The 19,133-nt window shown below is 59.8% G+C and overlaps 2 protein-coding genes across 6 annotated transcripts; one reads left to right on the top strand and one right to left on the bottom strand.

The window, feature by feature from the left end:
* Positions 1–1,425: 1,425 nt before the first annotated feature.
* On the bottom strand, positions 1,426–15,375 carry UBQLN4 (ubiquilin 4). 5 transcript variants are annotated; one of them, XR_009254588.1, is made up of 12 exons: positions 15,203–15,375; positions 13,626–13,777; positions 13,088–13,305; positions 12,252–12,514; positions 10,522–10,680; positions 6,877–7,102; positions 5,729–5,868; positions 5,196–5,279; positions 4,960–5,075; positions 4,592–4,815; positions 2,088–3,197; positions 1,426–1,723 (listed from the first exon to the last, which is right to left on the bottom strand). XR_009254588.1 is itself a non-coding variant. In XM_058702478.1 (11 exons), the coding sequence occupies exons 1-11, from the start codon at positions 15,308–15,310 to the stop codon at positions 3,046–3,048; spliced, it is 1,842 nt and encodes a 613-aa protein (XP_058558461.1). In that variant the 5' UTR covers positions 15,311–15,375; the 3' UTR covers positions 1,426–3,045. The 5 variants fall into 5 exon arrangements, 4 of the variants coding, with proteins under 4 accessions (XP_058558461.1, XP_058558464.1, XP_058558463.1 ...); XM_058702478.1 differs by having other exon boundaries at positions 1,426–3,197; XM_058702481.1 differs by having other exon boundaries at positions 1,426–3,139; positions 15,203–15,373.
* Positions 15,376–16,129: 754 nt separating this feature from the next.
* Positions 16,130–19,038, top strand: LAMTOR2 (late endosomal/lysosomal adaptor, MAPK and MTOR activator 2). The gene is made up of 4 exons (XM_058702482.1): positions 16,130–16,348; positions 16,596–16,758; positions 18,556–18,645; positions 18,850–19,038. The coding sequence occupies exons 1-4, from the start codon at positions 16,281–16,283 to the stop codon at positions 18,904–18,906; spliced, it is 378 nt and encodes a 125-aa protein (XP_058558465.1). The 5' UTR covers positions 16,130–16,280; the 3' UTR covers positions 18,907–19,038.
* Positions 19,039–19,133: the final 95 nt, after the last annotated feature.

The raw sequence follows: 19,133 nt of genomic DNA, 5'->3' as shown, positions 1-19,133 counted from the left end.
CCACGAGCTGGCACCCTGTCCTTTACCAGCACAACGCGAAGGCCGCGCGGTGCAGGCTAACCCCAACCCCACTGTCTCTGACTCTGGAGCCGCCGAGTCACAAGTCCCAATTCCTGTATTTTAAACACCACGAGAAAGAAGCCCCGGGGCGGCTCAGTCGGTTGAGCGTCTGAGTCTTGATTTCAGCTGAGGTCATGATCCTAGAGTCGTGGGCTCGAGCCCCGCATTGGGCTCTGTGCTGCGTGTGGAGCCCGCTTAAGATTCTCTCCCTCTCGCTCCCTCGGCACCCTTCTCCCCAGCTTGTGCACGCGCTCGCTCTCTCTAAAACAAAACAGAACACCCCACCATGAGACATCATCACTTTTGTTTTATGGAGTTTACACACACGTTTACCATTGTTCTTTGTTTTTTCTTTTTCTTATGACCCAAGATCACCCCACACGTGAGTCGGCCGGTGGTGGTCTCAATTTGGGTTTGTCTGAAGATACCTTTATCTTAACCTTCACGTTGGAAAGACGTTCTCGCCCGGCGCCGCATCCCAGACTGGGGGGAGGCAGCATCCACCCCGTGGGCTTCCGCGTCGCGGGTGGGACGTGGGCGCTGGTCTGCCGCTCCCTCGAGAGCCCGCTGTCTTGATTGTCCGGTTGCTTCCAAACATTTTCTCTTCGCTTGCGCCTTTCTGCAGACTGCTGTTCTCATTCCTGCAGTTTCCACCACTTGCCCCCCACCCCCCGCTGTGTCCTCCCCTCCCCCAGCCGTGGGAGCTGCCAGCCCGGTGAGTCCGCCCGCGGACACCCTGACGCCGCTCACTCCACTTGGCCCTTTTCCGATCCTGCCAGGTCTGTTTTTGTGGCTTCCAGCGGGAGAACCGGCCAGGCTTAGTCTCGGAGTTCAAGGCTAAACCTCCTGACTTCACTTGCAGAAGGTCTGGATGCAATAGTTTGCTTTGTCTTGGCCTTTTTTTTTTTTTTTTTTAATTTTTTTTTTCAACGTTTTTTATTTATTTTTGGGACAGAGAGAGACAGAGCATGAACGGGGGAGGGGCAGAGAGAGAGGGAGGCACAGAAGCGGAAACAGGCTCCAGGCTCCGAGCCATCAGCCCAGAGCCTGACGCGGGGCTCGAACTCACGGACCGCGAGATCGTGACCTGGCTGAAGTCGGACGCTTAACCGACTGCGCCACCCAGGCGCCCCTGTCTTGGCCTTTTTACCTGAGGTAAGAGTCTTGACGTATCGGCAGAAGAGGGCAGTAATGACCTTCCTGCGCCCCGCCTCCCAGCCCTGATGGGGTGGGGGTGGCGGCATCCTTTAACACCTGTGGCAACTGAACGCCCTTCAACGTCCTCGGGTCCCGCTTTATTAAACCCCCTAAAACCGAGTTTTCTTCGGCCGGCCTCCTCTCCCCCAGAAAGCAAACACCAAGACATCCCGACAACAAAGACCATGTCGTTTATTTACAAAGGCCAGTGTGGAGGTTGGGGAGGTCAGGAGGGAGAGCCACACACACCCTCTCCGGATTGCTCAGGACGCTTTCCCGCTCGGGAGACAATTGTGCCCCTCGCGCCTCCATATTCTCAGCCACGGGTCCTCCGAGCAGCTGCGCGAAGCCGCAGAGAGAAGAGGCGACAGGAGCCTCCCCTGCGCTCGACACAGCAACGTCCAATTCCACACCAAAGGCGTCGCCGCTGCCCTCTCCTTCCCTTCCTCAAATAGAACTCTCTGGCCTGGAAGGAAACGGTGAAGGATCCAAAGGCCGGGGCTGCAGGGGTAGAGACCCCTCTACTGTTCCCCGACAGCTTCAGGACCACACTGCCCTTGGGGTGCCCGGTGCCCAGAGGCCCAGGACCTAGCTCCCTGGACTGTGTGCACTCCTGCCCTGGACCAGCCCTCCTGCCTACCTCTCTGGTGGGAGACAGCTCGGAACCAGAAACCAACAAGGAATCTGCTGTCCTATGCCGCTCGAGTGTGTGTGTGTGTGTGTGTGTGTGTGTGTGTGTGTGTGTGTAGAGTACCCACCGCATACACACCCGCTGCTGAGACAGACCCCAATCCCTTCGTGTCTCGTGAGGGGGACTGAGACCCTGGTACCTGGGGATGCAGGCGGGTCCTGGAAACGGAGCCGGCAGGAGCCCCCGAGAACCGTGTCGCTTGGCTTCCTGAGCCCTTCCTGCGGCTCAGACCCCGTTAGCATCTCCAGGGCCCTCTGCCAGGCCTGAGCCTGGACCCCGCCTAAGGGAGCTCCGTGGGGCCTCCACTCCCAAAATGTCCATTCCAAGTTCCAGCCGCTGAGCCTGTGACTCAGTTCGTTTTCCCATCCCCCTCCTCCAGAAAATCTCCTCCCTCCTTTGCACCCAACTCCATCGGGCCGGTCCAGGGCTCGGTTCCTCACACAGAGTGTGGTGTCTGGTCTCCCCCTTCGGACGGGACATCCCAACAAAGCCTGGATGAAGGGACCAGGATGGGGGGGGTGGCGGGGGGGATGGAAAAGAGAGCCTGTCCCCACCCCCCCAACCGCCAGCCCTGCTTCAGTGTGTGGCCCCAGCAGGGGTCAGGCTGCAGGTGGAGAGAGAGAGAGACAGAGGAGTCGCCACAAGTAACCAGACAACAAGCAGAGCCCTAGAGGCACACACGAAGACCCCGCCCCAGTCCCTCCTCCCACCCAGCATGGCCAGGCCACCGCCACCAGAGGTCTACAGGCTGTGCCAGGAGGCGGTGGGGCCAGGAGCTGGGGCCGACCGGCGACACTGTGAAAACCACTTCAACAGCCCTGCTGGAGCAGGGCCCAGAGCAAAGACTCCATAAGAGATGTACAAGTAAACCCAAAATGCGCAGGGCACTGGGGCGAGGCCCGTGCCCCTAAAGTCACCCTGCTGTCTGGAGAGGACGGGGCGGGGAGATGGGGCGGCAGGCAAAGGGCAGGGGCCGACAGAGGAGCCAGGCGCTGGCGCCCAGGGAAGGGAGAGGCAGGAGGCGCGGCCGGGGGGTTAGGAGAGTTGCGAGCCCAGGAGTCTCTCGATGGCTGCGTTGACGTCCCCTCCTGTGGCAATCAGGGCCTGCAGGTTAGCTTCACGGTTGATGAAGCCCATGGAGTTGAGCTGCTCCAGCTGCTGCTGGAACCGTACTTCCGGCGTCGTCTGCACCTGCAGAGGACGGGCCTCGTGAAGGGGGCGCAGGGCCACCCCCTTCTGGCGTCTGCACCTGCAGAGGACGGGCCTCTCTGAGTCCGAGGTTTACGGCGCAGAGCAGATGACCAGTAGGTCTTCTCCAGCATCCTCAGAACCAACCAGAGGGCAGGGAAGGGTGAGCCTCAGGGGTCACGGAGCCTGCACCCCACATCAGTCAACGACTGTGTAACAGAAGGTGGGGGGTGTCTTCCTGAACATTTCGAAGTAACAGACGGGCCTAGAGCAGCCTATATTCCTAACCACTTTCTGTCCCTGGAGAGGTTAACGGCGCTCCAGAAGCCAAATGGTGTGTGCTCGGTAAGACAGACGCACGGTCTGCACAAAGTCCACCCCCAGCCCTGCCCCCGGCAGTCTTCAAGCAGGGAGCCAGGGGAAAGGCCAGGGAAGGGCCCCAGGAAAGAAGGAACCTGTTCGATCACGGTTAGCCAATCAACAAACACCATTATTTACAGAAGAGAAGGCTTTTCGTGTCTGACACTCCTATATACATCTCCTGGAAATGCTTTCCCAAAGGATGTGCAGGAAGCACTAGCCTTGGCCGTGAAGGAGCCCAGCAGTGACAGGCCGCCCAGCCTCTGATAGGGTGAACGCACTGTCCCCAGAAGGAAAGGTTGTGCCGAGGGTCACAGAAGCCCCCTAACGTGCAGCACGAGAGCCTTCTCCAGGGTTGGGTGCTGCTTCTCCTCACGGTCCGCAGGATCTAAGCCGGACTGGACCTTCCCTGGTGACTCTTGGTCCAACCCTTCTACAGGGTTCTGTAGAACAGAACCTTCTGCAGAGCTGGGCACACTTACGTTTCTGTCAAAAGGGTCCTCCCAGACGAGTTAGGGAAGCCAGAGAAAGGTTAAGGGCCTCACCTGAGGTCAACCCTACTCCTCACCCAATCCCCTAGCCTTGACTTTGCAACACAGGGTTCTAGTTACCTCGTCCCCCAGAACCCTCCGCGCTAGTCTTGGAGGCGGAGGCTGATTTAATCACCAAAGGACCCTGTGATAGAAGGAAGCAGCGGTAGGACGTGGTGGTTAAGGTGTGTAAACTCAGGAGCCAGCATACCTTGGCCTCATTACTTACTGGCTGCGTGACTCTGAGCAAGCCACTTACCCTCTCTGGGCCTCAGTTTCCCCCTTTTATAACACAGAGATAGCAGCTTCTTTCCAAGGCCGTTGTGAGGAGTGGAGCGAAGGTGCTCTCGCACACGAGGCATGAGAACGGCCCCCAGAGCCCGGTAAGTTCTATCATTACTCTCGTCTCCATCGCACAGCCGCAAAAGCCAACGTGGAGAAGGCGGCAACCGGCCCAAGGCCAGCAAGGGGCAGACCAAGCCCTGCGGGCGGCGGTCCGGCTGGCTCCAAACCCGCTCTGCCTCTCCAGGCTGCCCGACACCGCCGGCCCCGCAGCCTCGCGTACCTGGGAGTTCCCGCCCCCTGCCAACAGCTGGACCATCTGCTGCATGAGGTGCTGGGGAGCACTGGGAGCCCCCGCTGGAGAAGGCGTGGCGGGGGGCGCTGGCGAGGAGGTGGGGGCCTCGGGCGCAGACCCAGTGTCGCTGCCTGCCGGGGCCGCCGGGGTCCGGGACATCCCGAAGGAGCCAAGGCTGCAGGCAGGAGAGACCAAGAGGTGGGAGGCAGCCTCTGAGAAAGGGATGGGAACGTGAGGTCCAGAAGGCGGAGCGCACAAGCAGGAGAGCAGACCCTCAGAGCGGCGGGGCGGGGCCTGGCGCGGAGGCGGAGCCAGAGCCTTGTGCCCCTCCCCCCCGCCCCCGGCCCCGCCCTCACCTGGGTACCAGCCCAGGGGCCTCGGTCTGCAGGGTCTGCAGGCCCTGCTGGATCTGCAGCAGGGCCTGCATGGCGCGGGGGTTGGTGAGCACGGACAGGGACTCCGGGTTCTGCATCTGGCGGGAAACAGGCAAAGGAAGGCAGTGGTGGCAGGACGCAGGCGGCCACCCGGAGCTCTGCTCTGCCTCCCCCCCCACCCCACGCCCCGTGTCCCTGGCCCCGAGAGCCTCACCCACCTGCTGCAGGAAGACGGGGAGCTGGAGGCGTAGCTGCTCCTGCAGCTGGGGGTTCCCCGCAAAGAGCGGCACGTTCACCATCATCTGAGGGGTGAAGGCGGGAGGGAGGCCTGGGCCCACCCGCCCTCACAATCCCGGCGGCCTGTCTCCCTCGGCACCCCCACCGCCGTGGGAGATCTGGGTCCCCGTGCATCCCGAAGGCCTCCCGGGGGCAGTGAGAGGAGACGGAACCGTGCTCCGGGCCTCGGGCCAGGGCTTGCAGCCCTGCGCCTGGCGTTGGTGGTGTCCCCAAGTACAGGGCGCACTGGGCACCACGCCACGTTCCGGGCGCTCTACTCGTTGAGCTCACTGCGCCCCCCGGGACGCTGTGAGGGAGGGGCCACGGCCACGGCCACGTACAGGTGAGCAAACTTGGAGGCTCGGGAGGGGCTGAGCTCACGCAGCTGGTGGGGCGGGACCAGAGACAGGAGCCCGGGCCGTCTGGCTCCCGCGGCTCCCGCCCACTGCGCAGGACCTGCCCCCACACCGCGTACCTGAGCAGCAAAGTCGGGGTTCTGGGCCAGCGTCTGCATCATGCTGCGCATGTAGGGGGCAGAGATAACGTTCTGCATCAGCTGCGGGTTTTCAGAGATCTGCTGGAGGAGAGCCTGCATCTCGGGGCTGTTGAACACTCCTAGCACGAGGAGGAAGACGACAAGGACAAAAGGGTCCAGATGGAAACCAGATGCCTGCCCCTCTTCCATCTCCCTTACTTCCAACGTTGAGCCGTTAGGGAGCTCAGAGGGGCGGCGAAAAGCCGACCCCAGTTCAGGGGCGTGGGCCCCAGCTCTGGCCTTGCTTCGGCCGGGCTCCTCTCCCAGCTGCTCTACGGACAAGCAGGTTGGAAACTGGGTCTCATTCCTCCCCACCCCCCACCCCCCACCGGGGCCGTTCCAGGAAAGGGTCTGACAGAGGTCACATAGGCTCGTGGTTGGCAGTCTTTCTTAGTGGCAGAGGCCCTTTCCTCAAACCAGATGTCACTCCGAACCAAGTGTGACAACGGACTGGCTGGAGCCCCTCCCACTCAGTCCTTTCTCCTTCTGGGGAAAGTCCGGACCCCCGGACTCAGGAGTACAATTTGAAAGCCATGGGTCATAAGGGGACTGGAGCACACGGAGGGGAAGGGACTCTCCTGATCAAGGTGCCACCCCCCCTCCCCCCCCCGAACCAGGGCATCTACCAGAGACGTCCCCGGGGTCACATGTACAGTCACAGTCCAGATAGTGGGGCCTCCCCAAGGGTTGTGCACAGCCCGCCCCTGTCTGTCCATGGCAAGTCCACACATCCTTCTCCCCCAGCCTCACACCTGCCTGTCCCTGGGAGCGCCCGGTTCCTCCCACACCCACTTGCCCAGGTTGACCCATTTGCCTGGATGGTACCAGCAGTGCTGAGCGCTTCGGAGTGGGGCCTGCTTTACTCTGTGCCGTCACTCAGGCTGCTCCAGGGACGTCAGGACACAGCCCAAACCACCCCTCATCCCAAGGGGGCAGAGTTTCTGCCTCAGGCTGCAGACCCCCCCTCCGGGGCTTCAGTACAGGCTCACCTGTCTTCAGGAGGCTGCAGCAGTGCGAGCCCCATTCAGTCCTGGGGCAGAGGGACTACCCTGGTGACCCCACTAAGCTCCTTCCAGCCCAGGACATACCTGACCCCAGGCTAGCCGCATTGATCCCAAAGGGGTTGGAGACTGTCGGGTGCACCTGGCTGGTCCCCGATCCTCCGGTGCCCTCCCCCCCGGACCCGGGGGCCTGGGAGGTGGGGGGCGAGGGGCTCCAGGGGTTAGGGAGGGGCTCTCGGTTCTCAGTCCGCAGAGGCTGGGAGGACGAGCTGTCGGAGTTCCCGGCCAGGGAAGAGAAGGGGTTGTTGCCAAACTGGGAGGAGGGAAAGGTTCTGGGTTAAGGACCGAAACAAACCAGGGTTAGGGCTAGGCCCCCCGCGCCTCTCACCTAACAGCCTCCCCTCCCTGGGAGAGGGAGGGGGTGGGAGGTCCCGGAGGCCCTCAGCTCCAGTTCTGGCCTGGAGACGGGCAGCCACACCTCACCTTGCAGGGTGGGAGGCGGCCAGGGGATGAGGAAACCCCTCAGGTAACTGGAAACTTCCCGCCTTCCCCGAGGGCTCCAAAGACTTGGTCTCTAGTCTCCTTTGTGCCCTGTGGTACTTTACACACACCTCCTCATCGCGTAAGGACACATAGGTCTTCCTCAGGTCTTCAGGGGCACAGGCAAGGTCACCTTTGCGCCCCACCCTTCCCCTGACACTAGTAGGTGCTCAATAAATAATTGTTGGCTTGAGGGGAGCTGGCTCTCTGCTTCAGCCCTGGGCTGCCTCTAGGCGTTCCCCTGTCCAGCCGTCTTGGTCCAATAGGACCTCCCCAGAAGCCCAGGTCTTCTTCATGGCATTCTGTCCCTCCAAGCACACGCAGGGGAGCCCCTCAGGGGCACTCATCTCCGGCTGAGCGTGCCCTCCTTCCGCTGCTTCCCCCGCACAGCCTTCTCCTCGGCCTCCTTCCTTCAGCTACATAGGCCTCCTCAGCACCAGGCTGCCTGCTGTCCCCCAGGATGGCCTCAGGGTCGGCACCCCATCACATGGCGTGCTGCCCAAGGTGGCAATGGAACTTCCTCTGGATCCCCCGGCACCCAGGCAAGAGCTCTGTCCAGCGCTGTGCTCGCTGAGGGAGTCTGTGCCCTATTTCCCTGCTCCAGCCCCCCCCATCCTGAGGTCCTGGGTGGTCCTCAGCTGCACAGCTTCAGCCCCTTGTCACCGCGGGGTCTCCTGCTCATTCAGAGCAGGTCGTGGGGACCAGAGCAGCCAAGGCCCTCCAGCTCTGAGCCGGGCTTCCTCCGCCTTACCAGATGCCTGCTGGGATGACAGCCAGTAGGCCAGGGTCTGTGTACCCCAGCCTCAGGCTCTGTCCCTATTTCACACTTCCTGTCCTGGTAACTCACCTGGCACCCACCACCGCTGAGTTCTGGGCCCCCTAGTTTTCCCCATGCTGTCTATGGACGGAATCTCTTTCTGACCACCCTCGGGCAATCACAGCTGCCATTTATTGAGCACCTACTATGTACCAGGCATGTTTCTTCTAATGTTTACAGTAGCCCTCCAATGTACCAGTTCTCAAAGTGTGGTCCTGGGACCCTTGCAAGGCTTAACCCTGGTTTTAGAATTCTGGGATGCTATTTGCCCTTTTTCACTCTTATTGTTTTCATGAGTGTTCAGTGGCGTTTTCCAGAGGCTATGTGACATGTGATGCTGCACCAGACCGAGCACGGAAGCAGAACTGGGTCCCACAGCAAGCCAGATGGCAAGGGAGTCTGCAAAAGTTAGAACAAGGCCGCTCTCCTCTAAAGTTTTGTTTTGGAAAATTAAGTTATTTTTTAAGCGAATGCGCTTTTTATATTAACGTGTAGGGTATTTACTGTCATTTTAAAACGAATTAATCGACCTTCTGTAAGCTTCTCGGTCTTAATTTCAGATACAGTGGCTATCAAGAGACCCAACCCACAAAAAGAAAACCTTTTTGAGGTCCTCAATAATTCTTAAGGGTATAAAGGGGTCCTGAGGCCAAAAGGGTCAAGAATCACGGCTGTATTATATCACTTCCATTTTGAAAACATGGACACTAAGACTCAGAAAGGTTAAGCAGCTAACTTAAAACTGCACCACCAAAAGTGGCGCATTAGGTATTTGAACCCAGGTTTGCTGACGCCAAAAGTCTGTTCTTTTAGTTATTCCAATGGTTCTTACAATTTAGCCTGCATCAGAGTTAGCCGGAGGGCTTGTTATAAGCCTTTCTCAGCAACTTGTTTTTTTTTTGTTTGTTTGTTTGTTTTTTTAACCAGATGCATGCATTACTTGGATATACGTTTTTAATTAAATACTTAAATAAAACTTAAACAAATTCCTTTAAAAACTCATAGTTGATCCCGACGAGCACGTTCTAAGATTTGCAACAGCACTGCCAAGAATAACCAAGAAGACGCAGGAGAGTAAGGTGAGGGGTTTGCTCTACCAGAAGCCCAGGCTTAATTAGGACAATGTGGTATCACTGCAAGGACAGACAGACCGACCAGTGGGCCCGCGCACAGTCAGCTAGACTCACACTTATTTGTGGAGATTTGGTGTGGGACGGAGGCGGCGTGAACAAGGAAATCTGTTGGGACAGCACAGAGCACGCAGGACGTGGTGCTCTCGTCCACAAGGAAAAAGGAACATGAGATCCCACCCTCCCGCCTGGGCCCTGGTTTGGGGTGTGTGTGTGTGTTCCGTTCGTGACACTCCATCAAGCTGCACGCTTATGATGTGTCCCTTTCTGAAGCCATGTTATTCTCCAAGAAAAGTATTCGTAAGAAAGGTTTTTAAAAAGCAGGTTAAAATTATATGAACGGCAGCATGCCACTTCTAGGAGGTTTAAAAATATGCAAAACAATACTCTACATAATTTACGGATACAAACATAGGCCATAAAAGAATCAAGGCGGTAAACACCAACTTCTCGGTGGCAGTTAGCTCTGGAGAGGGAAGGAGCTGTAAACTGGGGCAGGGCTGCACGAAGCTACACTTCTTTCTGTAAAGCCTTATTTGCAAGTATAAAATACGCCCAGGAAATTATAAAAAACACTAACAGTAGTCACCTCTGAGGTAGAAAAGAGGTGGCTGGGAGATGGAACCAGAAGGACGGATCCCTTATTGTTTACTTTGTATAACTTCGGAACTTTGAGGTGTGTAAATATTTGTATCACGTATTTAGTGTAAATTAAACTTAAAAAAGGAAAAAAAGAACCCAAAAGGCACTGACACTACATTCAGGGACGTGAAAGGATGTTGTACTTTTGTGTATACTTCTTACATATTTGGAAGAATCCATAAGGTACTTTTCAGAGTGCATATTCCCAGGGCCTGATTCCAGAGATTGAGTCAGTAAGAGGCTCGAAGGTGGGAACCAGGAATCTGACGATCGGCGAGCCCCCCTGGGTGATTCTGATGCAGGTGATCCAAGGACCACACTTGAGACACACTGCCGGCCCCACGGCCCCTGAGCCCCCGGGGCAAGAAGTTGTCGGACGCTTTGCACGCTACACCCCGCCCGCTTCCCTGGGGAATTCTGCTACCTTCCACCCTGCTGCCCCGCCCCATGCCAGGCTGGACCACCCCCGCCTGTGCTGTGAGAACAGCTCTCAAGCCAAGGCCCACTGTCGGAGGGCTGCGTAGGCAAAGAGGCTGACTTGGATCCGGGGATAGGGAATCCTGAGCCCAAACAGCCCTCCCACAGCCCAGCCCCTGGTCCCACCTGTTCCCGGGCAGCACTGAACATCGGCTCTTGGATGTCCGTGTACATGCGGCGGAGGGCGTTATACCCTCCGGGGATGCTCTCCAGGTTGCTCAGGGCCCGGTCCTGGTTCCGCATCATTTCTTGCATCATGGCTGGATTTCGAGCAAGCTCCATGGTCTGGTGGAGAAGGGAGAGAGACAGGAAGAACCCCAGAACCGGGGGGGCACCAGGCTTGGACGGGGGTGGGCCCTGAGGAGGAGGTCTGTCCCAGGACTAGGGTCCAGGGCTCAGGAACTGCCCCACAGCGGCAGGGTGGCAGGTAAATTCCTCCCTCTACTGTCATCTTGGCTCTGTCCCTGCCTGCAAGGGTAGTCTGCCTGGCTTTGTGCTGCGGTACAATGACCCAGGGGTGGGGGGGTGAGGACAGCAGCTTCTCTCCCTCAGGTTCAGGAGGCCCTCGAACCTGAGGCCCTCGGAAGTACAGGGAGCAAAAGGAAACTGGTAGGAAAGGACATGAGGAGGAGGAGGAGGAGGAGGAGGAGGAGGAAGCAGAGGAGAGTAACATCTGAGCACCTATGATACACAGGCACCCAGCTAAGTAATTCACACAACGGAAGTCACGTGCTCCCCATGATAATTGTCCCAAGGAGATATTTCTGTCCCTATTCTGCAGATGAGGAAATAGGCTGAGACTCACTGGGGACACACAGCCGGTTAGTGGTGGGGCCAGGTTTTGAGGCCAGATCACTCTGTCTGTCCAAGACCACACTGCGGTTCCCAGAAGATGACCATAAGTTGGGGAGGGAAAGGAGTCACGCTGGGGCGACACGACCAGCACCCTCTAACCCCACCCCCAGGTCTCCGGCCTGGCCAAACCTTGAGAAACCCGTGGACGGGATAGGGGCTCACTCTCAATACGGGCTGGCCTGTGTCAACTCCAGGGGACAGCAGTGCATGACGGGGGACAAAGGGCACCCTGCCTGGGATGCCTTCCCTGTCCCTACTCCCAAGTCCCTCCACAAGTGCTCACTAAAGCACCTTTACGTCTAAGATGGGACCCTGACTCCTTACCCTATAATTCACTCATTCTCTGTTTCCAGAGTGACTTCCACGCACAGGAGCCATTCTAGGCAGGGAGGAAAACACCCGCAAGTCCCTGCTCCGAAGCCACTTATCTCCAGGGGAACCCAGCACCGGTGCCCACGGCTCCGCTGACATCATCTCTCCTCTTCCCCCGGGGGGACTGGGCCATGAGACAGGGCTCCCGAAGCCTGACACGCTGCCGCTGCCGGGCGTCCTTCAGCCACCAGCCCTGCCCGGCCCAGCCGCGACGCTCCCCGAACACCCTACACCCAGGCCTTTGCACGTGTTGTCCCTCAGGCCTGAACACTCTCCTCTTTTTCTTCCTCCGGCTCATGATTCCTCCTCTGGGTCTCAGCGTGGCTGACACTTCAGAGCCTCCTCTGAGCGCTCCCCCCCTCCCCGGGGCCAGGAGCCCTTCTCTTAGGGGATCCCGCGACTACTACATCACCAACCACGCCACGTTACTACTGTGCGCTCGCTTGTCCCATTTCCTTTTAAGACCAGAAGTTCCTGGAAAGCTAGGCCTGTGCCTTGTCACTACACCCCCAGTGCTCCAAACAGGGCCGCCGGATGAGTAAGTCACCAAATAAGCCAAGGCAGGGCGAGGTGGGAAAAGTCCCACCGCTGTCTTGCCCGTCCCCACCCCAACCTTCTCTCACACCCACCTGCCTCATGAGCTCCGGGTTGTTGAGCATGTGGCTGATCTCAGGGTTCCGCTCCATCAACTGCTGCATCTGGGGGTTGGCCATGATCATGTGGCGCATCAGGTCGGGGTTAGACATCATGTCCTGGACCAGGGGGTTCTCCATGATCTGCGACAGCATCTCGGGGTTGGACATCAGCTGTCTCTGCATTTGCTGCTGCAGCTCCATGAAGTTGGCGGAGCCCAGGCCCAGGCTGCCCAGGCCCAGGAGGCCCCCAAAGCCAGCTGCGGGGAGGGGCCAGGGTCACGGCCTGCCGCAAAACCCTGCCCCCACCTGGCCACAGCCGCCCAATGCAGGCCTCCGCGACGGGCCCTGTCTGCTTCTGGCATCTCCCCTTTCCAACCCTTCCCCGGGCCCAAGCCCTGGCCCGCTGCCGGCAGAGACGGGAGCCTAGCAGACCGAGCATTCTCCGGAAGCCGAGGCCGAGAGCCGGGCACGGCACTGAGCAAGGAGACGGCGACCAGCGATGGCCTGCTGAATGAGCCTAGACACTCCCCAGCTGGCTGCTGCTGGACCCACTCTGTCCCCAAACTCCAATATCCTCACCCCACATTCCCCACGTCCGCCACCTCATTTCTCCCGTCCCCTTAACGTTCACCCATGCTCCCCTCCTCCGGGAGGCCCTCATAGACGGATGTCCTCCCCTGATCCGCTCAAGCAGCAATGTCTGGAACCCTACGTCCAGGGGTTCCCTGTCCCCATCAGACCAGGAGCAGGGACCATGTTTCTGCCTCCTCTTGGCTCTCCCCCGCGCCCTAGCCCAAAGCAGGACTGTGACCTCCTCCCTCAGGGCTTACAGAGTATGGATGCAGTAGCGCTGGGGGGTCCCTCCCCAGCCCCTGGGGAGGGCCCCCCCCCACTGCTCCTCCGGCTTCCGCTGCCAGCATCCGAAGTGGCGCTGCCAGAGGTGGAGGGCTGGGCAGGGGCGGCGGGTGAAGCAGGCGTGGTGGAGGGTGCCGAGGCAGGGTCTGGAGTGGAGGGGGAGGAAGCAGTGGTGGCAGCTGGATCTGGAGCCCTGAGGACAGAGAAATGAAGTCCCAGCTGAGGTGAGCTCCAGAGGGAAGACGGTGATCTCAGAGGAGGACTTTCCGTGCCTCTACTACCCTATCACAAGCCACCTCCTGAGCAGCCCTCAGGCGGGGGTGCAGTAACGCTGGGGGCAGTTAGTAATTCCGGGGCATTCTGGGAGAGGTGAGTCCCGTCCCCTCCCCTGGTAGGGCTTGCCAATTCTTCCAGGACCTTGCAGGGCCCTCCAGGTACAGGTGAGTGATGGGTGAGACACGGGGGGGGGGGAGGCCTGATCAGAAGTTGGATGTGCTCCTCTCCTGGACTTACTTCTGAGGGGTCTTGATGACCAGATGGACAGTGAGCCCATCCTTGATCCCATGCTGGTTCAGGGTGTCCCCATCCTTGAGGATCTTGCCTGCGAAGATCAGGACCAGCTGATCCTGCTGAGCCTTAAACCTCCTGGAGATCTCCTCTTTGAACTGTGGTCAGGAGGCAGAAGTCACTTCGGAGGCTCCTGGGCTCCACCCACCAGGGACCCTGCCTCTAGCCCCCCGGGGAGGTCCCTTCTGTAGTCTCAACTCCATCCAGCCTGCTGCGATAAGCAGGCCCCTTTGTTAACCAAAGAGAAGGACCGGTGACGTCCCCTCTCAGCTCAACCCCTGGGGTCTCCCACCCCATAAGGCCCTTGCTGCTTCCTGCCACCCCCTCCGCAGTCCCTCTGCCCAGCTCCCTGTGAGGGCCCTGCCCTGCTGGCTCCTGCCCATCCCAACTCCTGCAACAGCCTTCCACCCAGGCCCTGTCCACCCCACCCCACCCCACCCCGCCTCCGTTCTCAGACCCCAACTTTCCTCACGCCCAGCCATCTTGCAACAACTAGGACAAACGCATCCCAGCAGTGACTCCTCAGGAGTTAAGAGTCTCAGTCCCATGAGATACGTATGAGTCATTATCTCCATTTTAAAGATGAGAAAACTGAGGCTCAGAGCAGTTACATAACTGCACTGAAACGCAGGACTTGACCCCAAAGCCCCAGCTCTTGACCAAACACACTGTCTCTCAATTCAAGCTGACTTCAAATTCAGCTTTGCAGGGCAGAGAATGTAAGTTCTGGAATGCAGTCACTTTACAAGGGGGGAGAGGGAGCAGTGATGGCACTAAACACTGGCTTGGGAGAGTGAGACTCCCCAAAACTATCAGCTCTCCCCTCCAAAACAAACTTAAACCAAAACAGACACTCTCAGTAAAGAGTGCACTTGCTAAGCAAACGCAGCTTCCAGAGCCCTTCCTTCCAACCAGATGGCCTGTGTTAAGCCCCGCCTGCGTGAAATTGTGGAGCAGCCACAGGAGGTGCGAACACAGGAAAAGCTCCCTCATTCACTCATTCAACACACTTTTATTGAGCACCTACTGCACACCGTAAGTCCCAGAGAGGCCGAGGGCCCACCGTAACCCCCTCGATTTGGGAGCGTCGGAAGGATCCGGGCCCGGGGAAATGCTCCCCCGGCGCCCCGCGTCCCAGAACCCGGAGGCGCCCCCCGCCCGCTCTCCTGGCGCAGCGCCGTGCCCGGAGCCCGCCCGGCCTCGGCGCCCCGGCCCCCCCCGCCCCCGGCCATTCCCCGCGGCGCACGCTGCCCTCAAGGCCCTGGTCCTTCCCCTGCGCGGTGCCAGGTGCCCCCCTCCCCACTCTCCGCCACGCCCCCAGCCCAGGCCACAAGGCGCGCCCCGGCCTCGCGTCCGCCGCACGCGCCGCGCTCGCCGGCTCCCTCTCGCCGGACGCCCCCAGCCCCGCTCCGCGCCTCCCGCCCCTCCGAGAGCCTGCGGGGCCCCCGCCCGCCGCCCCAGCGCCTCGGGGCCACCCCTCTCTTCGCAGACCCCTCCTCCGCGACCCTCGCCGCGCGTACTACCTCCTTGACGGAGGCTCGGTCGCAGATCACGATTTCCTCCTTGTCCTTGGGGGTCTTGACGGTGACCCGAATGGGGGGCCTGGCCTCGGCCCCGCTCGGCTCCGCCATGCCGCCGCCGCCACCCGGCCGCCCGCCAGCCCGCCCCGGCTGCTCCTCCTCCTCCTCCTCCTCCTCCTCCTCCTCCCCGCCCGGCCGGCCGGCTCGACTCCGGCCTCCGCCCCTCCGCACCCCCCCCTGCCCTGCCCTCCCCTCCCCGCGGCCGCGCCGCCCTCCGGACCAGCGGCGCCCACAGCGCCCCGGGCGGCCTGGGGGGGCACTGCAGCCGGGGCCGCGCCGCCGCACCGGGCCTCACGGGGCGGGGCGGGCTCCCCACGACAGCCGGCAGCCAGCCCAGGCCGGCCGCCTCCGCGGGGACTCCCGCTCGCGGACAAAACGCTGTCCCCGTCACCGCGTTGGCTCCGTTCCCGGGCCCCTCCCGCCTCGGAGGCTGAGTTCGCCCACTTCTGGACGTCCACCCAAGATCTCACCTCTAGGACTGACTATGCCCCCGAAGGTCGTGGCCTGCACGACGTTACTAAGTACGGCTCCAGGAGCCTGGGTTCGGCAGGCGCGGCCTTTCTGAGCCTTTCTCATCCCACAGGGCCGTGCATAACGTAGGAAACTGCTTACAAAAGTAACAAACGTGTGCCTGACAAATACGGGGATTGCTGTTTTCAGTAACTGGTCGTGGGTTGTCAAGCGGGCATGATGACGCTTCTGTCCCCGGGGAGGGGTTAAACGTCCTTTCAGTACTGCCACTGTCCTTTTCGCTCCCGCTCTTTCCGCCCCCCCTCCACCGCGTGGTCCCCGGGGAAAGGCGAACTACAGTTCCCAGGGTGCGCCGCAAGGCCGCACGGAACTACAACTCCCGGCGCCCCCTGCGGCGGGGGCGGTGTTGCGTCGTCACCGCGGAGCGCGGCCGGGACCTCCGGGTCGCGCGGCGTTCCGGAGCGGCCCGGAGCTCGGGGAGGTGCCCGCGGAGGCCCGCGGGAGACGGCTCGGGGGCTGGCGCGGAAGCGGGGGCTTGGGAGCCGCAGGTATGCTGCGTCCCAAGGCTTTGACCCAGGTGTTAAGCCAGGCCAACACCGGCGGTGTCCAGAGCACGCTGTGAGTGCGGACGGAGCAGGCGAGCGGCGAGCCCGGGGCGCGCTGGGGAAGGGTCTCGGGGAGGGGAGGAAGGCGGGGCGGCCGCGGCCGGAGGGGTGGGGGTGGGGGGAGACCGGAGCGTGGATCCCGGGGCACGTTCTGGACAGGCTCTGCCCAGACCCCTGCTTTCTGCAAGCGCCCCGGCGGGAGCTGGGACGTTTTTGTCGCCGCCGCGGGCACGTCCGAACCCCTTGCCGCCACTCGCCAGGCTGCTGAATAACGAGGGCTCTCTGCTGGCTTACTCCGGTTACGGGGATACGGACGCCCGGGTCACCGCGGCCATCGCCAGCAACATCTGGGCCGCCTACGACCGGAACGGGAACCAAGCGTTTAATGAAGACAATCTCAAATTCATCCTCATGGACTGCATGGTATGGAGAGGAGAGCCACTTCCTCTGTCCCCCAAGGGGATCCCCATGGGGCGACCTGGACCCCATCCTGGATGGTTGGAGGGGCAGGGACAGGATCTCTGAGGGCTAAGAGTTGGTCTGCTGCTGCATTATGGTAGGGCAGGACCCTGTGCCTCAAGTGGTGGTGAGGAAGGAGCCAGGGACCCAGGGTCTGACTGGGCGTCTGGTGTCAGCCAGCCACCTGTCGTTTGTGGAACCTCGGGTAAGTCACTCAACCTCGTTAAGCTTCCCTAGTACATCTCTAAGGTGGAAGCGGTAATCCGTCCGAACACGCGTGCGTGCACACATGCACACAGGTTGTCGTGAAGACCAAAAGAAAGGACGTAAGCTGTGCAGTGTTGTCACCCCAGATTCGCAGACTCACAGAAGCACAGCAGAGTCTCCAGACCCTGGGCCTGTTCCTTCCGTTTACAGAAAACAGCTGCAGTCTAGAAAGGGGAAGTAGCCATTAGATGGCGAATTTCCGGGAGACAGAAACTGTTTCGCTCACCTTTGTGTTTGTTGGGCCAACAAATGTTTAGGTCCCTGCAGTGTTCTAAGGACTAGGGAAAAAGTAGCAAAGGAACGAAAAACTGCAGCTCTAACTCCTCACAGAAGCTCACGGTTTTGTGTGTGCTGTAAAACGCGTCTAAGTTGAAAAACTAGGATGTTAGGTATTGAAAATGCGATGGGAAAGGAAGTGAGGTGGGGCATATGTCAGGGACCATCTCACTGGAAAAGTGACATTTCATTAGAGATCTGAAGGAAGTTGGCAAGCCCTGTGGCTGTCTGGGGGAAGAACATTTTTGACAAAGGCAAGCGCAAAGGCCCTGAGGCAGAGTAGCATCTGGTCAAGGATGGACAAGGTTGATGTAGCTGGTACAGCATGGGAGTGGGGGAGGTGAGTAGAGGTGAGGCCAGAGAGGCAGGGGGTGAAGCGCCTGGCTCCCAGCACACAGCAGATGGCCAGGGAAAGTTTGCGAACCAAACTGAAAAGGCCCAAGAGTGACGTCTCCCCCAAGGATTTGGGCTGTAACCCACTGTAACCGGGCTCTCTGCCTCATCCTCGCCCCATGCCCAACCAAGGACGCCATTTCAGTTCAGCTGATGACTCCTTCTTCGTGCCTAACCTGGGGTTGGTGCTGTCGAGCAGTGGTTTTCCAACATCTTGTCCACACCCCAGCTGTAAGAAATGCCTTTTAAGTCAGAGCCCAATGCACGCCCCCCCCCCACACACACACTAAAACAAAAGTTTCACGAAACAGTACTTCCCTCACCGCATGCAACGCACTCCATTTCTCTTCCTTTAAATGCTAATCCACCTCCTTAACTGATCTAACCCTAGAGTCAGACCTGCTATTTGAGAAACATTACCATGGGAAAAGAGAACTCTACCTTAGGCTACTGCTCCCTAGCTCCTCGCAGTGTCTTTGGTTGGGGTGAACCCATAGTAAAAACATCACCCATGTGGACAGCCCTTTGCAGATTCAAAACCCCCTCCTGTGTACCCTTACCAGCTGGGATGAGGTGGGGGGGTCACAGAAAGAGAAACCAAGCGGCTGGGAGATTGAGTTTCCCATAGTAAGTCGTAGAGGGCTGTGCTGAAGCTGGAATCTGAACTCAGGATCCCATGTCCAGGGCTGTGGCCAGAGCCCTTGGTCTGGAGCTCCTGCCATGCCCAGGGCATGGAAGGAAGATAACCTTTCTGAAGAGGAGCCCTTGGGGAAAGGGCTAAAGGTGCCAGGCAGAACATTACATCCCGTGATCTCGCCCCACCAGGAGGGCCGTGTAGCCATCACGCGGGTGGCCAACCTCCTGCTGTGTATGTACGCCAAGGAGACCGTGGGCTTCGGGATGCTCAAGGCCAAGGTGTGTACGTGCCCCTCTGTCTGCAGCCCTGGGCCGAGGCCTGGGCTTTTCACTGTCCGCTCCCACCCCATCGCCTTCCCGGAGTCCTCCTGTCACCCAGCCTGTGTGTGGTGGGGGCGGGGCGCCCAGCAGAAGAGCACACGTACACTGGGACCCCTCTGGTGGCAGACCTGTGTGGGCCTGATCACTCCTCCCCTCTTGCAGGCCCAGGCTTTGGTGCAGTACCTGGAGGAGCCCCTTACCCAAGTGGCGGCATCATAGCGAGCCTCGGTCGGAGCTGGGGTCAGAAAAGATCAATGATCATTTGGAGGGGCGGGGCTCCCTGGGGAAACCTTTCAGGACGGTTCCGGAGGCTGAGACTTTTTTCCAAGAATAAACTTGAACTCCTATCTATCTTGCGTGATGGCTGCTTTCTTGAATGGGAGGAGTCCAAAGAGGTGGGAAGGAGCACGGAGTGCTCTGGAGACCCCTGAGGGCCTGTGACTCCT

The sequence above is a fragment of the Neofelis nebulosa genome, chromosome 15, assembly GCF_028018385.1.
Source record: "Neofelis nebulosa isolate mNeoNeb1 chromosome 15, mNeoNeb1.pri, whole genome shotgun sequence".
Lineage (NCBI taxonomy): Eukaryota > Metazoa > Chordata > Mammalia > Carnivora > Felidae > Neofelis > Neofelis nebulosa.
Note: the sequence above shows the minus strand (reverse complement) of the source record. Positions and strands in the feature narration are given on the sequence as shown.

Coding starts and splice junctions, on each gene's coding strand:
- UBQLN4 (XM_058702478.1), bottom strand. CDS start 15,310: ATGGCGGAGCCGAGCGGGGCCGAGGCCAGGCCCCCCATTCGGGTCACC. Junction 13,778..15,202: donor ACCGAGCCTCCGTCAAGGAG/GTAGTACGCGCG, acceptor TCCTGACCACAG/TTCAAAGAGGAGATCTCCAG. Junction 5,869..6,876: donor TGCGGCTAGCCTGGGGTCAG/GTATGTCCTGGG, acceptor TCCTCGTGCTAG/GAGTGTTCAACAGCCCCGAG.
- LAMTOR2 (XM_058702482.1), top strand. CDS start 16,281: ATGCTGCGTCCCAAGGCTTTGACCCAGGTGTTAAGCCAGGCCAACACC. Junction 16,349..16,595: donor GGCGGTGTCCAGAGCACGCT/GTGAGTGCGGAC, acceptor GCCACTCGCCAG/GCTGCTGAATAACGAGGGCT. Junction 18,646..18,849: donor TCGGGATGCTCAAGGCCAAG/GTGTGTACGTGC, acceptor CCCCTCTTGCAG/GCCCAGGCTTTGGTGCAGTA.